Source organism: Taudactylus pleione, unplaced genomic scaffold (assembly GCF_031769625.1).
Source record: "Taudactylus pleione unplaced genomic scaffold, aTauple2 ptg000156l, whole genome shotgun sequence".
NCBI classification, from domain to species: Eukaryota; Metazoa; Chordata; class Amphibia; order Anura; family Myobatrachidae; genus Taudactylus; species Taudactylus pleione.
In genome coordinates, this window is record NW_028284558.1 from 4,567,467 (window position 1) to 4,591,318 (window position 23,852).

A 23,852-nucleotide genomic window follows, 5' to 3' on the forward strand; every position below is an offset into this window, starting at 1 on the left:
TTACAGATGTTAAGTCATCATATACAATAATGCCAATGAATTTATATTAAAACCCTATTAAAACCCTACACTACTCAAAAGGCAAAAGACAGGGCTTCCACAAAAATAAAAACAGTTTAAAAAAAAAACTACATTGCTACATAGTCATTGTATTAATTGTAATCATTTCTGTGCTTAAACTTTTGCATCTATATTTTAAAGATCATAAGAAAATTTTTACGTTTTAACCATTTTCATCCTTGTGATTTAATCTGTAATTAGATGTGCTAATAACTACATCTTTTTTCTTTATTTACTTATTTCCGAGATGTTGTACAATGGAGTTACACTCACTGAAGGGCCATTCTAAATCGTAGAGTTTGTCTAGACCCGAGTTGGGCAACCTGTGGTTTCTGCAACTAGTCGACATCAGGACATGCTGGTAGTTGTAATTCCACAGTTGAATGAGAGCCACATGTTGCCTCAACCAGGTCTACACTAATAGCAGACAACATGCACCTATATCATTGGCCTTGCTTCTCCCATCATGCATTGCCAGCTTCTAAAACTCTGTTGGCTGGTAGAGCATGCTGGCAGGCCACCATCTCTGGGCAAACAACAAATTAATTGCTGCTTAGAGGAGAACACATTGGAGAGGGAAGGAATCTATTTTTCTTTTTGCAGTTGTCACAACTGAGAATTTTTTGCTAAAAATGGACAGTCCGCACTGCGCATGTCCCTTAAAAAGAGTAATTCCGACTCATGGCCGATTGAAAGCATTCACACAATAACGTTACATCTCCGAGAAATAATTTAATATCATTCTTCATGCGGTAAAACCTAACTTCATAACATGCAAGTGTTAAAAAATAAAATAAAAAAATAGAAGGTGCCTTTTGATGCTGGCAGTTTTATATTTTTAAGCATACAGTCTTTACATGATATTACATCATGACTTTTCAAATGTACCTTTAGTAAGCTTCAAATGTATCAAAATATACAGTACTATTGCATATTAGATATCCTTTTTTTTTGCCCCTGAGTCAAGTAAAGAGGATTTTAAATACAGAGAGGGAAAACAGCCATTAAAAGCACTTACAATTTATTTTGAAGGTACTTATAAAATTAACTCTTTTGGATTATTTTCCAGGAAGACCAGGGTCAGATTCGTGCCTGTGCAGGGACATGTTCCCTTTGTTGTGTACGGAAGAATCTGGCAGAGATGTGTGTCTCATTGGGTTGAGATATGATGTACAATGCCTCGACTGTAACTCTAGTGGAGAACCATGCTCATGATTCGGTAGTGATGTCAAGTTGTCCTCGGACGTTGTCTTTAGATGGATTCCACTAGAGAGAGATTCTTTGGATTTTTGTGTGGACATTTCAAAGTCTACAAATTCAGGACTCTAGGAGGTAAGAAAAAATAAATAAAAAAATTAATGGAAGCCGTATTATTGACCTAAATCTATAGTGACATAAATAATGATGACCATTAGTTGCACCATCAGGCAGACATACAGTCAGAAGTTGCCAGCAAAGATGTGTGTCTGTAGGGTAGGGTTATTGAGCATTTTGCATGGATATTTTTTAGGGTTTCTTTAGATGTAAGTAGTATTTATTTAACACCAAATATCAATTTACCACATTATTAAATAATAAAATATAGGTGTCACACTGTAAACACGGCAATGTCGTGTCCTACCCTTACTGACGACCTGTATTTCTATTGCAAGTAACATTCATTAAAGCAACTTTCCAAAATTGTAAAGTGATATCTGTCTTTAGAAACCACCCTAATATAATTAGTGGGCCGAAGATAGAGAAGCCCCAAGTCACCAAATTTGGCAGGCACTCCGTAATGAGAAATAAGGGATAAAAACAATATAGCCCTTTTTAAAATTAAATGAAACAGTTTACACCAGCACATTTATACTAGCTGTAGTGGCTACCTACACCTGCAACTCTGGCACAGGCACTTGTAAGCCAGTGGGGGACCTGCAGTGGGTGTGGCCACCACAGACCCTCAAGGTAAGGAAGGCTGCATCATCGGTTAACCTCCCTTCAAGACCTCTGCATCCTCATCACTATTAAAACAGCAAAGAGGAACTTCTTATGAATGACGTATGCACAGTGGCCCAGGAGGCTAGATCAGCCTCGCTGAACCCTCCCCATTATTTTGCTGTGAAGCCCTATCTGGTTTTGCCCCATTTTGTAAGCAGTTTATTCTATTAGCCACTTCCCCATACTGATTTCGGTTTTCTTCATTTATATGGGCAAATTTAAGGTATAATCTGCTGCAGATGTGTAATCAATGTGACAACTGTTTTTTATTTATATCAATGTTCCCATTAGCTATACAGATAGTATTCTTCTAGCCAGTTTACAGGTGTTAGATGAATGTTTGTTCCACAAACTTGCCTGGGATGATGGAGAGAAGCTCCTGTCTGTTTTGATGGATGACCTGGGGTGAACACTCTGTACTTGTCTGACAGCTGGCCTCTGATATTCTGAATTGGCTGTTACCATGCTGTAAGCTGGCGGAACGAGTGATGACTGTCTCTGCAGGAGCTGGAGAATAGCCTGGATATCAGCAGTCATTTGTGATTCTAACCTGTAATTAAAAATGAAACATGAATTAATGCTGATACACAAAATCTACTACAAATGTTTGCTCAGCTAGTTTGCTGGAAACATTATTTCAGGTATAGGAAACTTATGGAATTGCAAAAAAGATCATCTTTAATCTTCTCACCCTGTTAATTAACACTGGGATTTGTGAATGGTTAGTTGTAGACTGTGCAAAAGGGAATTACAGTAATTAATTTGGGAATAAATCACATATAGAGGTCTACTAGTCACTTTAAATTTGAGTGTGCTGATCAGTTGTACACAAGACCCATCACATATACACTACGTAGACAAAAGTGATTGGATACTGATAGTAAAGAGATCAACTAGATTTTATGGACGTCAGTACTTTGTAGGTCCATCACGGGCAGTGATTACTGCAAACACCCTTCTTGGCAAACTGTCCACAAGTTCCTGGACAACAGCAGGTGGTAGGTTTTGCTAGGTTATGAGTGGAGAACCAATTACAGGTTGAAATCTACTGATTTTGGCTTGCGATTGGCCAGTCACCCCACAAGGCCCCCACAGTACTGCCAATGGAAAAAGCAGAGTCTAGTCCTCTTCTGAGCAGTAGGTGAATGTGCATTCTCAGAAAAAGCCCCCTCTCTACTCTTTTCAGAGCAGAGGTTAAAATTATATTGCTGTGCCCTTAGAAAGTTTTGCTATGAGACCTGCCTGTAGGCCATGGTCCCTCTACATTATTATAATGTGGATGGCTTATATTGTATGAAGATGTTAATGTTCTGTTGGGGAACCTTACTGGGACCTGACATTTCCATTGTAGAGCCATCAGTGTATGAAATGCAGAGCCGTAACTAGACTTTTTGGTGCCCTGTGCCAGAAAGAGCATTGGCGCCCCCCTCATTGTTCAAATAGACATAATGCACCCAAAAAAGGGACATGGCTTTATGGGGAAGGGCCAGGGAAGAGATAGGAGAGGCCAGGAGATGCTGGGGATGAAATAAGAGGAAGCTACAAGCAAGAATGATAATAAACAGAAATTTGACAGGCCCAAACAGCGCCCCCTGACCTGTGGTGCCCTGTGCGATGGCACCGGCCGCACTACCCTAGCTGCGGCCGTGATGAAATGGATTGTTTAAAAAACAATGGTTGCAACTCTTCACTCCCCACTGCCATACTACACCGATGGTGCATGTTATACAATGTATCTTACACTGCCTGACATATTTTCTGATTATCTGCATAGCCCTGGTGTTTGTAATGGGTGAAACAATGCGAATGTTCAAACTTTTTATATCTGACATATACTGAATCCATACAGATTTGTGTTTATTCAAAATATTTATAAATATAAATATCAGGGTGCATGAAGAATACTCTATTGCCAGAGACATGTAATTCATTGGTTACCTATCATCACGTTGCTTCTAATGCTGGGTACACACCTGAACGATTTATCGTTCGATCAATGAAAATATGTCAACGGTACATCGGCGAGTGTGTACACCCAATATATCTATGAACAACGTTGTTCACAGACATATCTGATCGGCCCTGCAGCACAGCCGATGACGATGTATCTAGCAGATATACTGTTTCATCTGGCTGTCTGTACGGCCGACCCGGTGACTGCCCGGTATGTCGCCCACAGAATCCATTGAATATGACATCACAAGTGGGCGGGTTAACTCAAATGGCTCTGCTGGCAGACATATCGGGCAGACGATTGGTATGCACTTTCCAATTGTCAGATAGTTCGGCCAGGTGTAAACCCTGCTTTACTCTTGCTAGTATCAGCAAGGACAGTCTCACCTGACTATTCCTTTAAAAAAATAAAAATAAATAAGTCTATGTTTGTTTGTTTTTATTTAATTACCACATAGTAATTAAAGTGGTGCTATGTACTTGTAGTGCCATCTAATAAAACAAACTACCTTATATTAAACAAGTAACTGTATTTACTCTTTAAATGGGGGCCAAAACTAGATTAAGTTATACAGTAAGTAGACTTTAATACATTTGTCTTCACTTGTATAACTGCACCCGTCTCATACATAGATACCTAAAAGAGCAATCTATTTACACATAGTATAAAAAAAGTAAAAGAGTGTTTTGTTTTTTTTACCTTTTCTTTTAACTTTTTTATACTTGCAGTTGTATTTTGGTGATAAGTTTATTTAATCTAAAGTAGGTACTGCATTAACCAATATGACCTCCTAGTATCCTACATATTTTGCTCTGGAAATTTTTAGTTTGAAAAAAAAAAAAACCCAAAGAGAAATAATAAAATAAAAATATTTTAAATAAAATAATGACATTGCAATCTTTGTTTGATTTTGAGTTCATAGTATAGTCAGTAGAGGGAGATCTTGCACAGTACTTTACATAACGTGCCAGGGTCTTGCTCAAGTGCTACGATTTGAAATTACTACTGTACGAACCAAATTAGGTTTTTAGGCTCTTAAGCAAATTTATTAATATCAAACAGGTAAAATAATCTAGTAAAGGCAAAGAAACATAATTTGTTTGTACTGCGAGCTATGCTGGATATTTGAATACAGAAGCAGACTAACTTGTACTTGAACCATTAGAAGCTTATAATAGTTAGATTTAAGATTTTTCCACAACATTTTTTACATTTGTGTTTAATTAAGTTCCACATAGAATTAAATATGCATAAAAATAAAATAAATCTAATAACAAAGCTAAAAACACAATTTAATGGTATTTCCACCATCGGCACATTTGATCTTATCAGTATATATTTGCCCTCTTAGAATCTTTACTAAGTTGTTTTTTCTTTGTATCTTTTTTCCCCTTGCCCTACAACCTTGTATTTTGTATCATCTAGGAAGAGTTGATTTTTCCACTAAATTATAAAACTAATACAAAATACAGAAATCTTTATAAAAATTCAAAAACATGCCAGAAATTCACAAAAGTAAGCCAAAAATATAAAGACACGTACTTACAAAAAGAAGCAGAGGACAACAAAAAAGCAAATGGTTTAAAAATAACCTGAAGGTCCAAATGCATTGGACAATAAGAACACGTACTAGGTAAAGCAAATAATTCAAAAAATCTTATGAAAAAAGCAATTACGGTTTTGTCATCGTCCCACTCTCTATTACCCATATACAATGATTTAATATTTTATGCATATGACATGTAACACCTCACATTGAGCTTCTTTTTAGATCTGATGGCAAATGAAAGGCTCAGGGTACCCATGGATTATGGCCAAGTCAGCCTGTTGTTAGTTCACAATTATTAGGGAAAATTAGCCTCTCACACATAAAGATATTCCTCCAAGCTCATCACAGGACATTTTTGGGACAGAAACAGTGAGCCTAATCATGTATACCACTGTTAGACTGGAACATCCACGTTTGCTCCAAACATTATTAAAAGGGACTTGCTCAGTAGTAATAGGATTATTTGTAAATCATTAATTTTTTTTTACTGAACTTTATGCTTGAAATACAGGAAATTATTTGAAATGTGCTTGGAGCAGCCTACTTTAAATTATTTCAAACATTTTTATAGTGCTAGGACTGGACAGAGCATATAATATTCTAATAAATATTGTGTTATATAGAACTATGAAGCCCTGCTTGAATACAGGTGTAGCCATTGTAATGTATGAATGTGATGCACACAAAACATTTAGACAGTAATTGTGGTGCCACGATCCATAAAAAATAATAACACACTCTGCCAGAGACAGACAGTAATGACAGAGCAGCCCTCACTTGTTAGATGAAGGCTATGTGAAGCTTTATCCACACTTTATAGAAGTAATATTCGCCCAATGGTGCCCGTTTCAGCCATATATTTGGCTATCATCAGGGACCCTCAGGGAATAAAGCTTCACATTGTCTTCATCTAAAAAGTGAGTGCCGGTCCGTCATTGCTATTTGTTGGTTTGTAAATACCATCCTGCAAGTTTTACATACATTGATTTATCCTTATGATGTCCTTCTTTATTCTGACCAATACATTTATCTAAAATACAAAGTTTCCAATTACACAGCTAATAATAATTCATTTGAAAGTACTTTTTTAACTATGCTGTTGTATATGTGAATACATGATGTAAGATTTGGACAACAGTACCAGAAAATGTGGTATGCGTTCATTTTAATTTGATATGATATATAACACATTTATTTTGACTACACTGGGTCGCATAAATATTATTTGCTCCACCAGAAGCTTGTATGCAAAATTATAATAATGACCATTGAGAAAAGTTACAGAGTGGAAATCGCCATCTGGACGAGCTCTTATTGAAGAGTAACACAACATGAAGCATCATACAAGTCCATTACCGACTTCAATGTCACTTAGTTTCACCATAAAGGTCCATAAATGTCTAAAATGTGATTTAAAGCAGAGTTCCACCTCTGGAGAATTCTATTTACAGGCGGATTTATTTATTTTTGTTGCCATGAAATACAACCACATATCTGGTATGTATGCACAATTGTATTCTCTGCTCAGGCCTTCAGTTATGTATGCTAAGGTAATGAAAACATAACATCTACTCCCCATCTACTCCATCTGTGTCACCCGTGTTTGTCTTCCCCTCCCTTTTAGAATGTAAGCTCTTACGAGCAGGGCCCTCTACCCTCTTGTGCTTCTCCCTACTTTAGTTTCATCTACTTCTTACTCACCACTAGGGAACCTAACACTTGGTTGCTTATGCTCTGTTGCTTATCTGGGTGTTATGGTCGCTAATGTAGCAATATATATTATCCATGTCCTGGTCCTGTATTGTGTTGTTCTGTAAGTCACTTGTCTACAACTTGTTTATGTACTTTGTAAGGTGCTGTGGAACATTTGTGGCGCCATATAAATAAATGATAATAATAATAATAATAATCTGCAATATAGATTTCTCTGAAGGTGGAATTCCTCTTTAGTTTCACCAGATGCCAGCAAGTTACATTGTGCGTACCTGTTCATTTGTTCTTGCATTAAATCTAACCTGTGCTCCACTTCTCCATATGTCAGGTCATTGTCGCCTTCACAGATCCCCCAGGCTACATTGTTTAAAGCTGTGTGATTGGTGGTCCCACTCTCGTGTAGCACAGCAGCTTCTCTCTCCCAGTTCCTGGTACTCGCTATATCTGCAACACAATAATAAACACATTATTAACATTCTTCACACCACAGTCTTCGTTCTCTGTAACTTTTCCAGGACATACTGTTGGCTTGTAATTCCACAAAAGCTGGAGATCCACAGGTTGTCTGACCTTGAAGGTTCTGTGTATATGTAACCATACATCTAGCATATCACAGACCAGTATATAATGACACTTGGGTGACGAGGCACCATATTAAATGTATTATTATTCATTACATTACATATATCCAGTAGATTACATGGTGACTCAGTGGTCAGCCTTGCTGCACTGGGATCTTGGGTTAGAATGAATTGCCGGTGTTATCTGTGTGGTGTTTGTATGTACTTCCAATAACCATGTGGGCATTCCTTATTAGGTTGTGTTCCTGTGGTAGGTAAATTAAATTGTAAACCTCAATGGGTTCAATATGGAAAATATATAGTATGCTCCTATGTGACAAAGAGAAAAATAAGATTGTAAGTTCTACTGGGGTAGTAGAACTTACAACCTAAGGTACAATTCACATCAGTCAACGGACTGATGTGAACGAGTAAACATTCTGGGACTGATGCAGAGCTTAGAGTAAAATGGGCAAAATCACTCAAAAGTGCACATACAAATTGTGTATTTCTGCACATGTGCAGAGTTGTCCGCATCTAGTGATGCATACACCACTGCATTGGCAGCATATGCGTCAGGATTACTACAAATGTCAGCAATGTGTACTTGCACTAGCCCTACAGCTGGTGCACAAGATACTCCTCCTAACAGTTGTATATATGATTACTTGCTGGTCTGTATGAGGCGCATTTGTGTAAACATAAAGCAGCGGTAATTTTGGTGATGGAAGGCGTGCACCACTGTGTCCCCAGGGGCTGGGGACTGCCCAGCAGCTCAAAGAGCGCTGGGCAAGCCCCCGCGTGATAAGAATGGGACGTGGCACGCGGCCATGCCCACAAAATGTCATTCAACAGATTAAATGGCTTTCCAGGCATGAGGCCACTCCCCTTTTGTGAACGCGCTCATCTTTGGCGCACCACAGCTATGAGGGTGAAACGTTGAGTAGCATACCTCCCAACATGACCCTCTCCAGGAGGGACACAATGCTCTGGTCCTGGACTTACCTGGTAATTTATGATTGGTGGCGGCTCCAGAGGTGGGGCTGCAGTACAGTCCAATATTCAAATAGGGGAGTCACACCAACTGCCAGTGAGTCCCAGCCAGTGATGTTTGGCAGTGTGTGAAATGACAGTTGGTGTGGCTCCCCTATTTGACTTTTGAACTGTGCTGCAGCCCCACCTCTTACCAGGGAAGTCCAGGACCAGAGCATTGTGTCCCTCCTGGAGAGGGTCATGTTGGGAGGTATGGAGTAGGCACACTGGGTGATACCAACCCCAGTGATGCAATTGCGCATGTCGTAATTACCACTGAGGATATGTCATAATGAATTTAGTGCAGTTTAGAGTATCAGTGGCAGCTCCAGAGGTGGGGCTGCAGCACAGTCCAAGATTCAAACAGGGGAGCTACACCAACTGCCAGTGAGTCCCGGGTAAGTGATGTTAGGCAGCGTTTGAAAAGGCAGTTGGTGTTGCTCCCCTATTTGAATTTTAGACTGTGATGCAGCCCCACCTCTGGAGCCGCCATTCATAGTAATACTGACAATTTCCAACCTAGGCTTGGTTGCTTGAGATAGGACACCAATAACTGTATTTAGAGTTATAAACATACATACCTGCCAACATTTAGAAATTTGAACAAAATAAGCTCTGCCCTAGGTCTGCCCAAAACCTGTCCCTTTTGACTGAGGTCCACAATAAGAACTATCTTGCCAAAATAGGCACAGTTTGGGGGTATGTGTATATTGTGTAACAGTATATAACATCTCCTTTATTTTATTAGAGAACTACTGTAGCTAGTTGGTAAAGGCCAAGCCAAAACAATAGAAACATAACAGCATTCATATGTTTCCTCCCTAACAGTCCAGCCTGTGCATGTTTCTTTTTGGCAAATACAGTAATCACTCCCTTGATATTAATTCCCAATTCTCTTTGTAATGGTGCATACACATGGTCAGATTTCAAAAACCATTCAATCGTTCATATCTGAAGGAAAATCTGACATATCTGACATGTCTGAACGATGCGTGTTACCGATGGTCAGATAACGATATCTGACATCTGATGTGTTTGCAGTCAGTTTTGGACGATTTCAGTCATGTTAATGCAGTCAAAAAACGTTCGTAGTTCAAATCGTTTGCAAAATCGTTCAAATCGTTCAATCGTGTATGCTCCATTAGCACAGATGAACATCCCAAGTTCAAAAACCACAGCAAATCAACTGGAAAACTAGACACAATTGCTTTGATGTCATCTTAACTCCACAGAGAGTAGTTATGATGAACGATGAACGATGCGTGTTCCCGATGGTCAGATAACGATATCTGACATCTGATGTGTTTGCAGTCAGTTTTGGACAATTTCAGTCATTTTAATGCAGTCAAAAAACGTTCGTAGTTCAAATCGTTTGCAAAATCGTTCAAATCGTTCAATCGTGTATGCTCCATTAGCACAGGTGGACATCCCAAGTTCAAAAACCACAGCAAATTAACTGGAAAACTAGACACAATTGCTTTGATGTCATCTTAACTCCACAGAGAGTAGTTATAACAAATATTATTGATCCAAAGCCTCAGTGCAGGTAGCTGTGTGCAGCCTGTAGCTAAGGCTCGGCCTGGCTGCTTTGCTGATGGCTAATGTACAGGCCTCCAGTTGATTGTCAGGTGTGTTTATGATCAACTTACACATTGGCAATGACAGGAAAAAAATAAAGCACATTGGCCCCCACAGGAAAAAAAACATAGGACCTGATTCAGACCCACTCGCGAGTGGCTGTCCGCTCGCAAGTGGGTCGATGTTATGCACTGAGCATGCGCACGACGGAGGGAGCTCCGTCGTGCGCATGCGCCAGACGCGACGAGCGAAGGAAAGTCCTTCGCTCGTTGTGTCTGATCAAAGGGGGCGTGCTGTCGATGTTGATTGACAGCACGCCCCCTTTGGTGGGCGTGCCGGGGGCGTGCCTCCCTGACGGGGGCGTTCCCACGGGAACGCCTCCCATCAGAAGCCGGCCCACTGACATCACTAGTGATGTCAGTGGGAGTGATTTTGGCTCTGATAGAGCCAAAATCACTCCAGGCCTTGCGGTTGAAAACCTCAACCGCAGGCTCCGGCTCGCAGTTTCGATGGTCGCGATGGTCAAGACCATCGCGGCCATCAAACTGCACTCTCGTATAGGCTGTGGGTGGTCACCCACAGCTATACGAGCGTCCAGGAGGCCGCTCCATTTTCATGGAGGGCGGCCCTCATTCAGAGCGTGCGCTCTGCTCAGAGCGTACGGCTCTGAATGAGGGCCATAATGTACATAAGGCTTCACATGATAAAAAAATAATAAATTACTTACAACTTGAAACATTTACATTTTTATTTAAGAGGCTGACACAAGTTCTGACTTTAGACAGGATAGATAATGGAGATTACATATAGCTCCAGCCTCCTACTATAGGATACATCTGCAAAGATGGGACAAAGACTGGGCTAGTGGGCTTGCAATCGTTTATATTAAATAGTACTGGGGAGGGAGTGGAGCTATTAGGACACTTACTGGGCAGAGTGAGTACATCAGCCAAAGTCTTGCTAGGTACTGCCCTATGTAGACTACGCAGTCTGCCCACAGCCCCTGGATCCAAGCGCTTTTAGCTTTCTGCAGGTGTTGATGCTTAGTCCTCCTCTCTCCCCTGAACAGCGGCAGGCTGTCAGAGGAAGACTAAGGGAGGAATCAGTGTCAGCAGCGGCCGCGGCTGTGTTACGTCAGGTTGAAACGGTAAGTGTTAGCAGCAGCCGGCACTGCCAGTGGCTCCCAGGGGGTCCACCACTCTCGACTACCGGAACCTGGAAGTGTCCGCTAGCCAGTGCAGATGACAGCTTCCGTGTTGCGTTCCACAGAAGAACGCAAATCGCGGAAGCTGGGTCAGCAAGCAGTGGACTGTGAGCTGGCCCGGCAGGCAATGTAAGCCGGCGCGGCTGAGGGAGAGAGCGCAGCTGAGGGGGATATCACGGCTGTGGGGAAGAGCATGGCTGAGGGGAGAGCACCACAGCTGGCCGGGCTGGATTAAATCCTCTTGAGGGCCATATATACGGCCCGCAGGCTGGAAGGTTCCCAATCCCTGCCCCAACCGTGACCCACCCCTCCCACAGCCTAACCTTAACCTACCCCTTTTGCAGCCTAACCCTAACCACCCCCTTTCACACAGCCTAGCCCTCGCCTCCCTCAGCCTAACCATAACTCTCCCACTAGTGCCTAAACCTAACCTAACCCTCCCACTAACCCTAATACTCACTGTCTGACTGCTGTTGGGATTCCGGCGCCGAGATTCTAACCCCAGTATTGTGTGCACTGGGATGCTGACTATGGCCCTCATTCAGAGCCGTACGCTCTGAGCAGAGCGCACGCTCTGCATGAGGGCCGGGCTCCTTTTTCATGGAGCGTCCTCCTGGACGCTCATATAGCTGTGGGTCACCACCCACAGGCTATACGAGCGTGCATTTTGATGGCCGCGATGGTCGTGACCATCGCGACCATCGAAATTGCGAGCCGGAGCCTGCGGTTGAGGTTTTCAACCGCAAGCTCCGGAGTGATTTTGGCTCTATCAGAGCCAAAATCACTCCCACTGACATCACTAGTGATGTCAGTGGGCCGGCTTCTGACGGGAGGCGTTCCCGTGGGCACGCCCCCGTCAGGGAGGCACGCCCCCGGCACGCCCACCAAAGGGGGCGTGCTGTCAATCAACATTGACAGCACGCCCCCTTTGATCGGACACAACGAGCGAAGGAAAGTCCTTCGCTCGTCGTGTCTGGCGCATGCGCACGACGGAGCTCCCTCCGTCGTGCGCATGCTCAGTGCAGACCATCGACCCACTTGCGAGCGTACAGCCGCTCGCGAGTGGGTCTGAATCAGGCCCTATAACCCTTGACAACAAGTACATTTCAGCAAATACAAGTCTTTACAGTAATTCAGGGTACATAAAAATTTATGTAAGTAGAAGATTGTAAACAGTTTTAAAAAATCCATTTAAAATCCCACCTGGACATCCAAAAAGCCCTTTTCCATCAATACCACACCTTTACATACATGCCCCATAACATTTAACCCATTTTTCTGACCTGAAAACACCAGAAAAATGGAAGGGGTGTAACAGATGTTTTGCACTGTGTGTGCCATTTTTACCTAAAAATAAAAAATGTTCTCTTCCTTTTCATCTGCTCAGGGAGATACACATAATTTTTTTTTAATCTGGTGCGGTTTTGGAATTGAATTGCAAATGAAAATGATGACGTGTTTTTGCCGCAAAAATGGATTGCGAGACCATATCGCTCCTAATTGAATCAAACCACAAATCTCTCTGGCCATTTCTAATCTGTCCCACTGGCAGCACCACATGGTTTTAACAAGGTGCAAATTTGCTCCTTTTTTTGATTTGCTTCCAACTTTGAATCAGCCCCCTAGCATCCATAACTAAGGTGATACAAAATGGCGGAAAACTGTCCTTAAATGGTGCTAAACAAAGTCCATGGGGTTTATGTAATAGGTGGTGGGCCGCAGCCACTGCAGAAACTCCTGCAAATCTTGATGTATTTAAAGCGGCAATCATTCTAAAGGCAAAACCAAGCTTGTTTTTCCTTTAAAATGATTGCTGCTTTAAAATTACTGAAAGATTCACAGGGGTTCCCGCAGCGGCTGAAGCTCGCCACTTATTACATAAGCCACCATATGCTATAAAATACTGCAACTTTCATATCCAGTTTAGGACACATTTTACAGTATATTTAATTCATATTATAGGAAATTGCTACCAATACACACATTTCAATTAAGAAAATGATACTTCCTCTTTAAAACAGGATACAAGACACAAATGATAATTTCATTACACTTGTATCCACCTTATCACATATTTACTAATTATATTACTTGCTGGCCACAAATAATCTGATAAAATAAACGGAAAAAAAAAATACTATGCTTGTCATTGATCTATATATGTCTAGACTTGATAAGACTAATTATGTTTACATTGGTCATTATGATAAGCCGTGCATCTCACACTTAACCAATAATAAACAACTTTTGTTTGTGCATAGAAGCTTCTCTGCAGAAGAACCACAATAATTATAAATCTGATAGCAATTTCAGACTTGCTGTAATTGGATTGTCCTTGTAAATCAATCGATAAAATTAGAATGGAAGCTTATTATCTAGTAAGAGGCTACAGCCCAAAAAAATAAATCCTAATTAGTTTTTCAATTATGTCAAAAGTCTTGTGTTTTATTGCATCACTTCAGCTTTATTACAGTAGGTGTTAGTTACCTATTATATGCTGTATTTAAGCTTTTTAAGGTCTTACTTTCGTAAGATAAAACTAAACAAAAAACATTCTGCGTATTTTAAAAAGGAATTTTCGGATCATGTACAGGCTTGTTAAAAAATGCACACTTTTTGCAGACTTTCTAAATTTAGCTCAGACTAAGATCTGCAGTGGGTTGCCTTGGTAAGAGTTGCTATGGCTGCAGGGGCACAATGATTCAGCCCGAAATAAGCCTGTGGAAAGAAATCTTTCAGTTGGAAAAGTCATTCATGACAACTTTGGAAAAAGAAGCGTTGGGTTTTTGAGAGTGTTTAGAATTCATGTGCCCATCCCCAAAATCTATACTCTGTACCTGATTCATTATGGCTTACATTTTAATAATCTACATAATTATTGTATGATTATCTTAATAATCATACGTAATTATTGTATGGTTGCAAATGAGAAAATCAGAATGTAAGCTGATGCGATGTTATATATTGCAATTAAATATAAAAAATAAATATAAAGACGTACAAAGAGTAATTTAAAAACAGTGGTGCTGTGCAGTTGTCCCCCAAGAAAAATCATAACATCATAATTGTTTTTAAAAAAAATTCTATGGAAGTATTCATGGCAGGGTGGAACTATAGGTGGTGCGGTGCCACTAATCCTAGGTTAACGAGGGTTGAAAGAGGGTTTCAATGCCTCTCCACCCCACTGAGGAATGCATAATAGTGCATTGCTCAAGAGAGGATCCCGTTCTGGTCAACTGAAAACAAAGATGGTGGCCCAGGAGGTGAGAACTACATAGCTGGGAGCTTACCTAAATTTTGCTGTGTGGCTAGTGGTCAATATGTGGCTAGCACCAGTGCCGGATCATCAATTATGCAGAGTAGGCTCACACCTATGGCCTCACTAGGCACTTGTGTTAATTTTGGGCAACACAGTAAGAAGTATGAAGTAAGAAGTAACTAGTATGTTGCCTATTGACCCATGGAGTCTTAATTAGGATCTCTTTAGAACACCTGTTTGTGTAAAAACGTCCCAATGAAGTATGTTTGGCTGCAGTTTAGTAAGCAATGTTTATTCAGTCTTCTTTAAAAGGCCTAAAACATTAAGTCAAATGTGAATTTAAAAATATGAAAATAGTTCACACTAATCACAGCAAAATCTCAAATATCTATGGTTCAGATAATCTCCAGAGTGGTAGTGTCTCTAAGAAAATACGTTTTAGCTTTAGTGGCTCCTTAAAGAGTTTTTAAGGTGTTACACTCAACCAAAACACTGTACTTCAAAGGGCCCCCGCACATTGTATCTGGCTAATGTCCACATGATGTCATCCCTTAAAATAGTCAGTCACCTTGATAAGAATCACTGACCCTGATTAGATTTTAGATGGGCCCAAAACAATCATTCAAGGGCAACATATGTTGGGACAGATAAATTGAAAAGGACTACAGGAGATGTACTAAGCCTTGAAGAGAGAAAAAGTGTAGAGAGATAAAGTACCAACCAATCAACTCCTAACTGTCACTATACAGACTGTTTATTTAAAAAGCATTATCTGTAGTGATATATAACACTTCACAATCTGGCAGTCTGATGGATTAGTCTACATTTGGTGGATGTTAGGAGAACACTTCTGGAATCCATACTGCCAACTGTAATGTTTTGTTAAGGAGGAATATTGGGGGGGTCTATACTAAGCCTTGGAAAGAGATAAACCACCAACCAATCAGCTTCTAACTTTCACATTTCAGGCTGTGTGTGACAAATGACAGTTAGGAGCTGATTGATTGGTACTATATCTCTCTCTTCAAAGCTTAGTACATCTTTCCCAGGTTATCTATTTTGTATAATCATGCCTAAAAGCTAATCATATAATAGTTTTCAAAACAAAAGGTTAACAACAAAGGATGCATTAGACTAAAGGGGAGATTTATCAAAGCTGGGAGAGCTCGCCAAGTTTTACTTAATCTCTCCATAACTATTTCAAATCTATTGCATAGGGCTTGTATTTACCACATGTCATGGCATTAGGTCTTCAGTCAGCATTTAAATTCTCCTGCCACTCTCTATGGGTCCGTTATCTGGGAATTACTGTATCTATGGATGCCTCCCATTATTTTACCTTAACTTTCTACTCCTTCTGATCACGATGACATGAGATCTCATACAATATATGCATAAAAATCATCTTGGCAGGGTAGAATCAGCATAATCAACTTGAATATATTGCCCTAGAATCTGTAAGTATTGCAAGTGATACCGATAAAGATCCCTTTCAAGTTTTGGTGATCTTCAACGAGTCATCCATGACATTGTTTGGGAGGAGGGGGGGCAGGTCTGTGATGTCCTACATAGAGCCAAAGATAGGGTAGGCCTGCAGCTCCCTTTATTTGTTGGATTCTATCATACCATAATGCTAAATAGAATTTTGGACTGAACTCGATCAGATGGTGAAACTTAATGGATTAGTATTGAGAATTGTCATACCTCAACTCCTCTCAACATCCTACCTTGGCTTGCCAGTGTTCCAACAGTTTTGCATCCTACAATTGGGCCCACTTAAGACTGCTGGCAAAGCATCTCTTTGGCATTAAACAAATCCAGACAACTCCACTGCGCAAACAATTCTAACAGCAGCACCCGTCAACAGGTCCCTGAGCGTCACCTAACACTCAAAGCAACAATGAATACAAATCAATATGGAACCTTCCAGGTTCCATATTGATTTGTATCTCTTTGGCATTGTCTCCTATAACCCCTTTTATTTATAATTTTAAGTTTTCACCAAGTCTTCAGCTTTAGAATCTGTAGAGTTGGACTTGGGTTGGCGTTACACGGGTGGGTCAGCTGGTGGTCAGGGAAGGAATGCACTCTTTACAAAACCTCCAAGAGAAGTACTCTCTTTCACTGCATGATATGTGGACTTTTTTGCAGCTACAGCATTTTTTTGTTAGTTTTGGTCACTTGCCACACTTTAGCCAGGTTCCTTCTCCTTAGCTCCAACACCCTATAAAATGTATTTTATTTATTATTTATTAACAGTTTCTTTATATAGTGCAGCATATTCCATTGCGCTTTACAATTGGAAACATAAATAGAACAAGACTGGGTAGTAACACACAGATATATAGGTAGGAAGCAAGCTTACAATCTATAGAATTAATCCTTCATGATTCATTTGGTTGCCTACCCCATGTGGAGAGTCTTGGAACAGAGTTTTACCCAATCCTCTTAGGAGTATATTTACTAAAGTGCAGGTTTACAAAAGTGGAGATGATGCCCATAGCAACCAATCAGATTCTAGCTATCATTTTCTAGAAGGTAAGTAGAATTTGATTGGTTGCTATGGGCAACATCTCTACTTTTTTAAACCCGCACTTTAGTAAATATACCCCTTAGAGACAAAAAAATTGATCACATTTTCTAAGTCACCAATGCTGGTTCCATTAGTACCTGTGTGGTAGAGACCCAGTGTAATTTATTATTACGCTCATATGGAACTCCAGTGGTACAGTACTCCATAAGATCACCTACAACAAATACGATTCCTATTGGATATGTAACAATAAACTTATAACTATATTTCCTATGTATCTGGTGAGAATGCCCCTGAATCACTTCATTTTTTCAATCAGTCTTTGTACTATCTAAAGAGACAGCGAGTATACATGTCCCTACTGACCCTGGTTTTTGGCTCCTATCTTATCTACACATGCCTGTCTCAAACAACAACAAAATTCTATCCTAAATATCTGAACTACTGCTGGTAAGGTGTTTATATCAGCGGACTGGAAATCCTCTCCCCTGCCCTCCATTTCTGACTGGTTCAAATGCACAGAACTTTAAATGGCAATGGACGATATCTATCATGTCAGCCACTATTATGTGCCAAGAATTTTCTTCCATATGGATTCCATGGTTGGAACTCAAGAAATCTACTTCCTATATAACATTGTCTAACTGAACTTAGTTTATTCTCCATTTATTTATCCATCTTCTTTCTCACCTGACATGCCTTTGCTCCCCCAGAGATAGCTCTATTCAATGTTTTGACTCTCTGAGCTGTACCCATGCTATGTTCCCTCCAGAGTACTGACCCCCCCTTCCCTCTTATCCCAATATTGACATTTCTTAATTGTGTTCTTTCTTGTTGGTAAAGTTGATTTTACTCACGCTATAGTTACTAATCGTAGTGATATTATTGTTAAGGGATGTAGTGATAATGTCAACATTTACGATGTTGACATTCATAATGTTGACACCAGTTATGTTGACATTATTTTAATGTAGGCATTGAACATATCGGCATCTGCTGAATGTTGACATGTTCACAATGTCAACATGTGAAATGTCGATATATAAAATGTTGATATTCTGCACAGACCAAAGGGTTAGGGTTAGGCTGTGACACAGGAGGGTTAGGCTATGGAAGGGGTGGGTTAGGGTTAAGGACTAGGTGGATGGCAGGGCTAGTCTGTGGGAGAGGGAGGTTAGGCACTATGGGGAGACTAGGGCTAGTCTGCGGGAGGGTAGGTTAGGGTTAGGCACTAGGGGGAGGGTTAGGACTAGTCTGCGGGAGGGAAGGTTATGGTTAGGCACTAGAGGGAGGGTTAGGGCTAGGTCTGTGTGAATGGAGTTTAGGGTTATGCACTAGGGGAAAAGTTAAGGCTAGTCTGCAGGAGGGTAGGTTAGGGTTAGGCACTAGGGGAGGGTTAGGGCTAGTCTGCGGAAGGGGAGTTTAGGGTTAGGCACTAGGGGAGGGTTAGGGCTAGTCTGTGGGAGGGTGAGTTAGGGTTAGGCACTAGGGGAGGGTTAGGGATAGTCTGCGGAAGGGGAGTTTAGGGTTAGGCACTAGGGGAGGGTTAGGGCTAGTCTGTGGGAGGGTGGGTTAGGGTTAGGCAGTAGGGGAGAGTTAAGGCTAGTCTGCGGGAGGGTAGGTTATGGTTAGGCACTAGAGGAGGGTTAGGGCTAGTCTACGGGAGGGTAGGTTAGGGTTAGCTACTAAAGGGAAGTTTAGTTATGAAGTCGGTGGTTAGTGGTGAAAAACAAGGGATATGCACAATCCAATAAGGTGCACAGATCGGATATAGAAAAAAATTGTTAAAAGGTTGAAGAAACGTGGCCAGGAATAGTTACTGTAGATGATGGTAGTGGCTGTTAATGCACAATAATTTGGATAACTTGGAGAGTGAGGTAGAAACAGAACAGGGGGGAGGACAGAGTGTGAATCAGTCTCGGCAGAAGTGGATCAAGTACCTTTGCAGATAGCCTCAGTTCCGGTATGCCTTATTCGGATGGGGCGCTGGATGGTTGTAAGCTGGGGTGGTATGCCAGCTTCCCTGCAGTGTGGGCTGCAAACGACGTGCCAGATGTAGCCGGATCGTTGGGCACACTGGGCTGCCTGGATGTCGGCTGGTTCAGTCTGGCCACGGCTTTCCTTCTGTGGGTTAGTCGTGGGGGGGGGGACCATTCCTTCCTCCTAGCTGGTGGTGCCGGGGACCGCTGGCCTGCATTCCTCCTTCGCTTCCGGGTAGGCTTCCGGAAATCCTGGTCACGTGACGCCGGGAGCTGGGGCTGCTGGATGGTACTAGTCGTATCCTGCTCGTAAGATCGGAGATTGTGTGTGTGTGTCCCAACGCATTTCGGCCGGGTTGGCCTTCCTCTGGGGGTGTGGAAACTCAGTCTCATCGGTGTCATTGGTTTATAGTGGTGCCCCCTGTTCTGATAGGGTGGTGGTGCGTGAGACTGCCCCCTGTTCTGATTGGGTTAGGGGCTGGAGGTGAGGTCTCCTGGTTATTGTAAGTGCATTGTCTCCTGTTTAATTGCTTGGCGGCCATCTTTCCGGAGTCTGTATGTTTCAGCTCCTATATGCTTACTGCATTGTCCAGCCGATGGGGGGTTAATTGGCCATTTTGTGGTGGTTGACTGGATAAGTAATATTCGTGCTTGCAGATTGTTGATGAACATCAGGAGTAATTATAGACAGTATAAAACATCCTGCATGGATAAATTAAATGGTATGCATAATAAATGGAAATAGGTTCTGCATGAATGCCGATAGCCATATCGGTGCACATCACATGACATATTGGTATGCATACCATGATAAACTTATGTTGTGCAGCAGTTGTATATGGGCTGGCATAATTGATATGCTCCTATAGAATTACTGACTTACGGTATAGGCTGGTGTGTGGAGTGCTTGCACGTGTGTAGAATCTCTATTTGCAGATGATAGATCTCACTTCGTTGTCCACAATTAGTCCTCTTGGGGTTATTGTGTCTAGGTAGATGATCATTCTTAATTCTTCTTTGTTAATCAGGTTGTTGTAATCCCCCCCTCTCCATCTTTGTTTTACTTCTTTTATCCCTAGGAATTTCATTTGAGCTGGATTGCAATTATGGTGTTCCTTATAGTGTGATGAGAGAGGGTGTTCCTCGGTGCCTTTTTGGATGTTCCGTATGTGTTCACATACTCTTGTTTTTAGGGGCCTGATGGTTCTTCCCACATAAATTTTTGGGCAGGGGCATTCTAGTACGTAAATTAATTCTTTTGAGTTGCATGTTAATCTTTCTCTGATCTTGGTGCCCTGGGGAGGTTATTTCTTGGATTGGTTTTGTGCTTCTGTTTTGGGTGGTCTTACAGGCTTTGCAGGTTCCACAGTAGTAGAAGCCTCCTATTTTCTTGGTTATTGGTATTGTTGTTTTGATTAGGTTACTTGGGGGAATGTGGTTTTTAGTTAGTTTCATTTTGATATCTGGTGCCCTACGGAAAATTACTCTGGGTCTGGATGGGAGTACTTCTGCTAGGGTCTCGTCTTGGAGTTGTATATGCCAGTGTTTCTTTATTATTCGTTTGAACTGATGGGCGTTTTGATTGTATCGTGTGATGAAACTTATGTTTGTGTTAGAGTCTGTTTGTTCTTTTGTGAGTTTGTATTCTAGTAATGGTTGTCTATCGGCTTGTCTTACTGTTGTTCGTGCTTGTTCAATGGTGTTTGGGTTGTATTTTTTTTTAGATGAATTGTGATTTTAGGGTAGCACTTTGTGTGTCATAATCTCTTATTTTGGAGCAGTTATGTCTTAGTCTTTTAAATTGGCCTAAGGGGACACTTTGCAGCCAGTTGGGGTGATGTCCACTGGTTGCCAGGATGAAGCTATTGACATCCACTGTTTTATGGAAGGTGTTAGTATGGATTGTGTCATCTTCAATAAAGATATTAAGGTCAAGGAATTCGACTTTGGTTCTGCTATAGTGGGAAGTGAATATTAGGTTGTTGTCATTGTTGTTGATGTATGCGAGAAATTTGACGAGAGATTCTTCCTCGTCATAAAAATGAACACATCACCCCAAACAGGACAAGGAATATTTAACCTAAGCTCAACCACACTCAATCCAGACCACATCAAGCTACTAGATAAAGGTTTAAAATACGCCCCGACAGCCAAAATCGACAAATTCAAAACATATCTTGACATACACACATTCACCCGCAAACTTACTCTAAAGAAATTCTTCCACCAAACCCCCCTACCTCAACATAAGAACCAAGCCCCAAACATATACAAACACACCGATCGCAAGCCTCCCTCACAATTCTACCCAAGCTATGTAATGAGTAACCACATTAGCACTTTCACCAAACTACTGGAACGAGACATATCAAAAATCCACGACAAACCAACTAACAAACAGAACAAAACCAATCTAACAAGAGCAGAAACACAAGCCCTAAAAGAACTCCAAAACAATCATGAAATAATAATTAAACAAGCGGATAAGGGAGGGGGGATAGTAGTATTGGACAAACATGACTACATATCCGAAGCAAAGAGAATACTTGATGATCAGACCACATACAAACCACTGAAAAGGGACCCCACTGAACAATTCAAAAAAGAACTACAAACACTACTAACACAAGGCCTGCAAATAGGAATCCTTAACACCCAAGAATACACTTACCTTGACATAAAACATCCAATCATTCCGGTATTTTATTACCTGCCAAAAATTCATAAAAATCCGACACATCCACCAGGCCGACCGATAATCTCAGGCATTGACTCCCTAACTTCAAACCTGTCCCACTACATAGATACCTTCTTACAGCCTTATGTCAAAACACAGAAATCCTATATCAAAGACACTACATACATCTTAAATAAACTACACAGAACACCATGGAACAACAGATATTGGCTTGTGACAAGCGATGTAACTTCACTATACTCTATCATCAACCATGAACAAGGACTAGAAAGCATCAGCCACCACCTTAGCACTGACCCGGACATGACAGAAATACAGAACAAATTCATCACAGACTGCATAAGGTTCATTCTTACACACAATTATGTATGGTTTAACGATACCTATTTCCTACAGACCACTGGGGACAGCGATGGGGACGAGATTTGCGCCAAGCTACACGAATCTCTTTATGAGCACATGGGAGAACAAATACAGCTGGTCCCAAAGCGAGCTTGGCGCAAATCTCGTCCTATGGGTAAGATTCATTGACGATATATTCTTCATCTGGGATGGCGAGGAAGAATCTCTCGTCAAATTTCTCGCATACATCAACAACAATGACAATAACCTAATATTCACTTCCCACTATAGCAGAACCAAAGTCAAATTCCTTGACCTTAATATCTTTATTGAAGATGACACAATCCATACTAACACCTTCCATAAAACAGTGGATGTCAATAGCTTCATCATGGCAACCAGTGGACATCACCCCAACTGGCTGCAAAGTGTCCCCTTAGGCCAATTTAAAAGACTAAGACGTAACTGCTCCAAAATAAGAGATTATGACACACAAAGTGCTACCCTAAAATCACAATTCATCTAAAAAAAATACAACCCAAACACCATTGAACAAGCACGAACAACAGTAAGACAAGCCGATAGACAACCATTACTAGAATACAAACTCACAAAAGAACAAACAAATTCTAACACAAACATAAGTTTCATCACACGATACAATCAAAACGCCCATCAGATCAAACGAATAATACAGAAACACTGGCATATACTACTCCAAGATGAGACCCTAGCAGAAGTACTCCCATCCAGACCCAGAGTAATTTTCCGTAGGGCACCAGATATCAAAATGAAACTAACTAAAAACCACATTCCCCCAAGTAACCTAATCCAAACAACAATACCAACAACCAAGAAAATAGGAGGCTTCTACTACTGTGGAACCAACAAAGCCTGTAAGACCACCCAAAACAGAAGCACAAAACCAATCCAAGAAATAACCTCCCCAGGGAACCAAGCTGTCTTCAAGATCAGAGACAGATTAACATGCAATTCAAAAGGATTAATTTACGTACTAGAATGCCCCTGCCCAAAAATTTATGTGGGAAGAACCATCAGGCCCCTAAAAACAAGAGTATGTGAACACTTATAGAACATCCAAAAAGGCACCGAGGAACACCCTCTCTCATCACACTATAAGAAACACCATAATTGCAATCCAGCTCAAATGAAATTCCTAGGGATAAAAGAAGTAAAACAAAGATGGAGAGGGGGGGATTGCAACAACCTAATTAACAAAGAAGAATTAAGAATGATCATCCACCTAGACACAATAACCCCAAGAGGACTAATTGTGGACAACGAAGTGAGATCTATCATCTGCAAATAGAGATTCTACACACGTGCAAGCACTCCACACACCAGCCTATACCGTAATCTACCTTCGAGTCCAAACACTAACACCAACCCA

The 23,852-nt window shown here is 41.1% G+C and overlaps 1 protein-coding gene across 4 annotated transcripts in view; it reads right to left on the reverse strand.

Annotated features, from left to right (window-relative positions):
• Positions 1–791: 791 nt before the first annotated feature.
• Positions 792–23,852, reverse strand: part of KCNH7 (potassium voltage-gated channel subfamily H member 7) — a 521,050-nt gene continuing 497,989 nt past the window's right edge. For all 4 annotated transcript variants that reach the window (XM_088474826.1, XM_088474827.1, XM_088474824.1 and 1 more), the window contains 3 exons: positions 7,529–7,700; positions 2,398–2,590; positions 792–1,385 (listed from right to left, as the gene is read on the reverse strand). In XM_088474826.1, the coding sequence (XP_088330952.1) occupies positions 1,119–1,385; positions 2,398–2,590; positions 7,529–7,700 (632 nt within the window). In that variant the 3' untranslated portion in view covers positions 792–1,118. The remainder of the gene's footprint in view (positions 1,386–2,397; positions 2,591–7,528; positions 7,701–23,852) is intronic.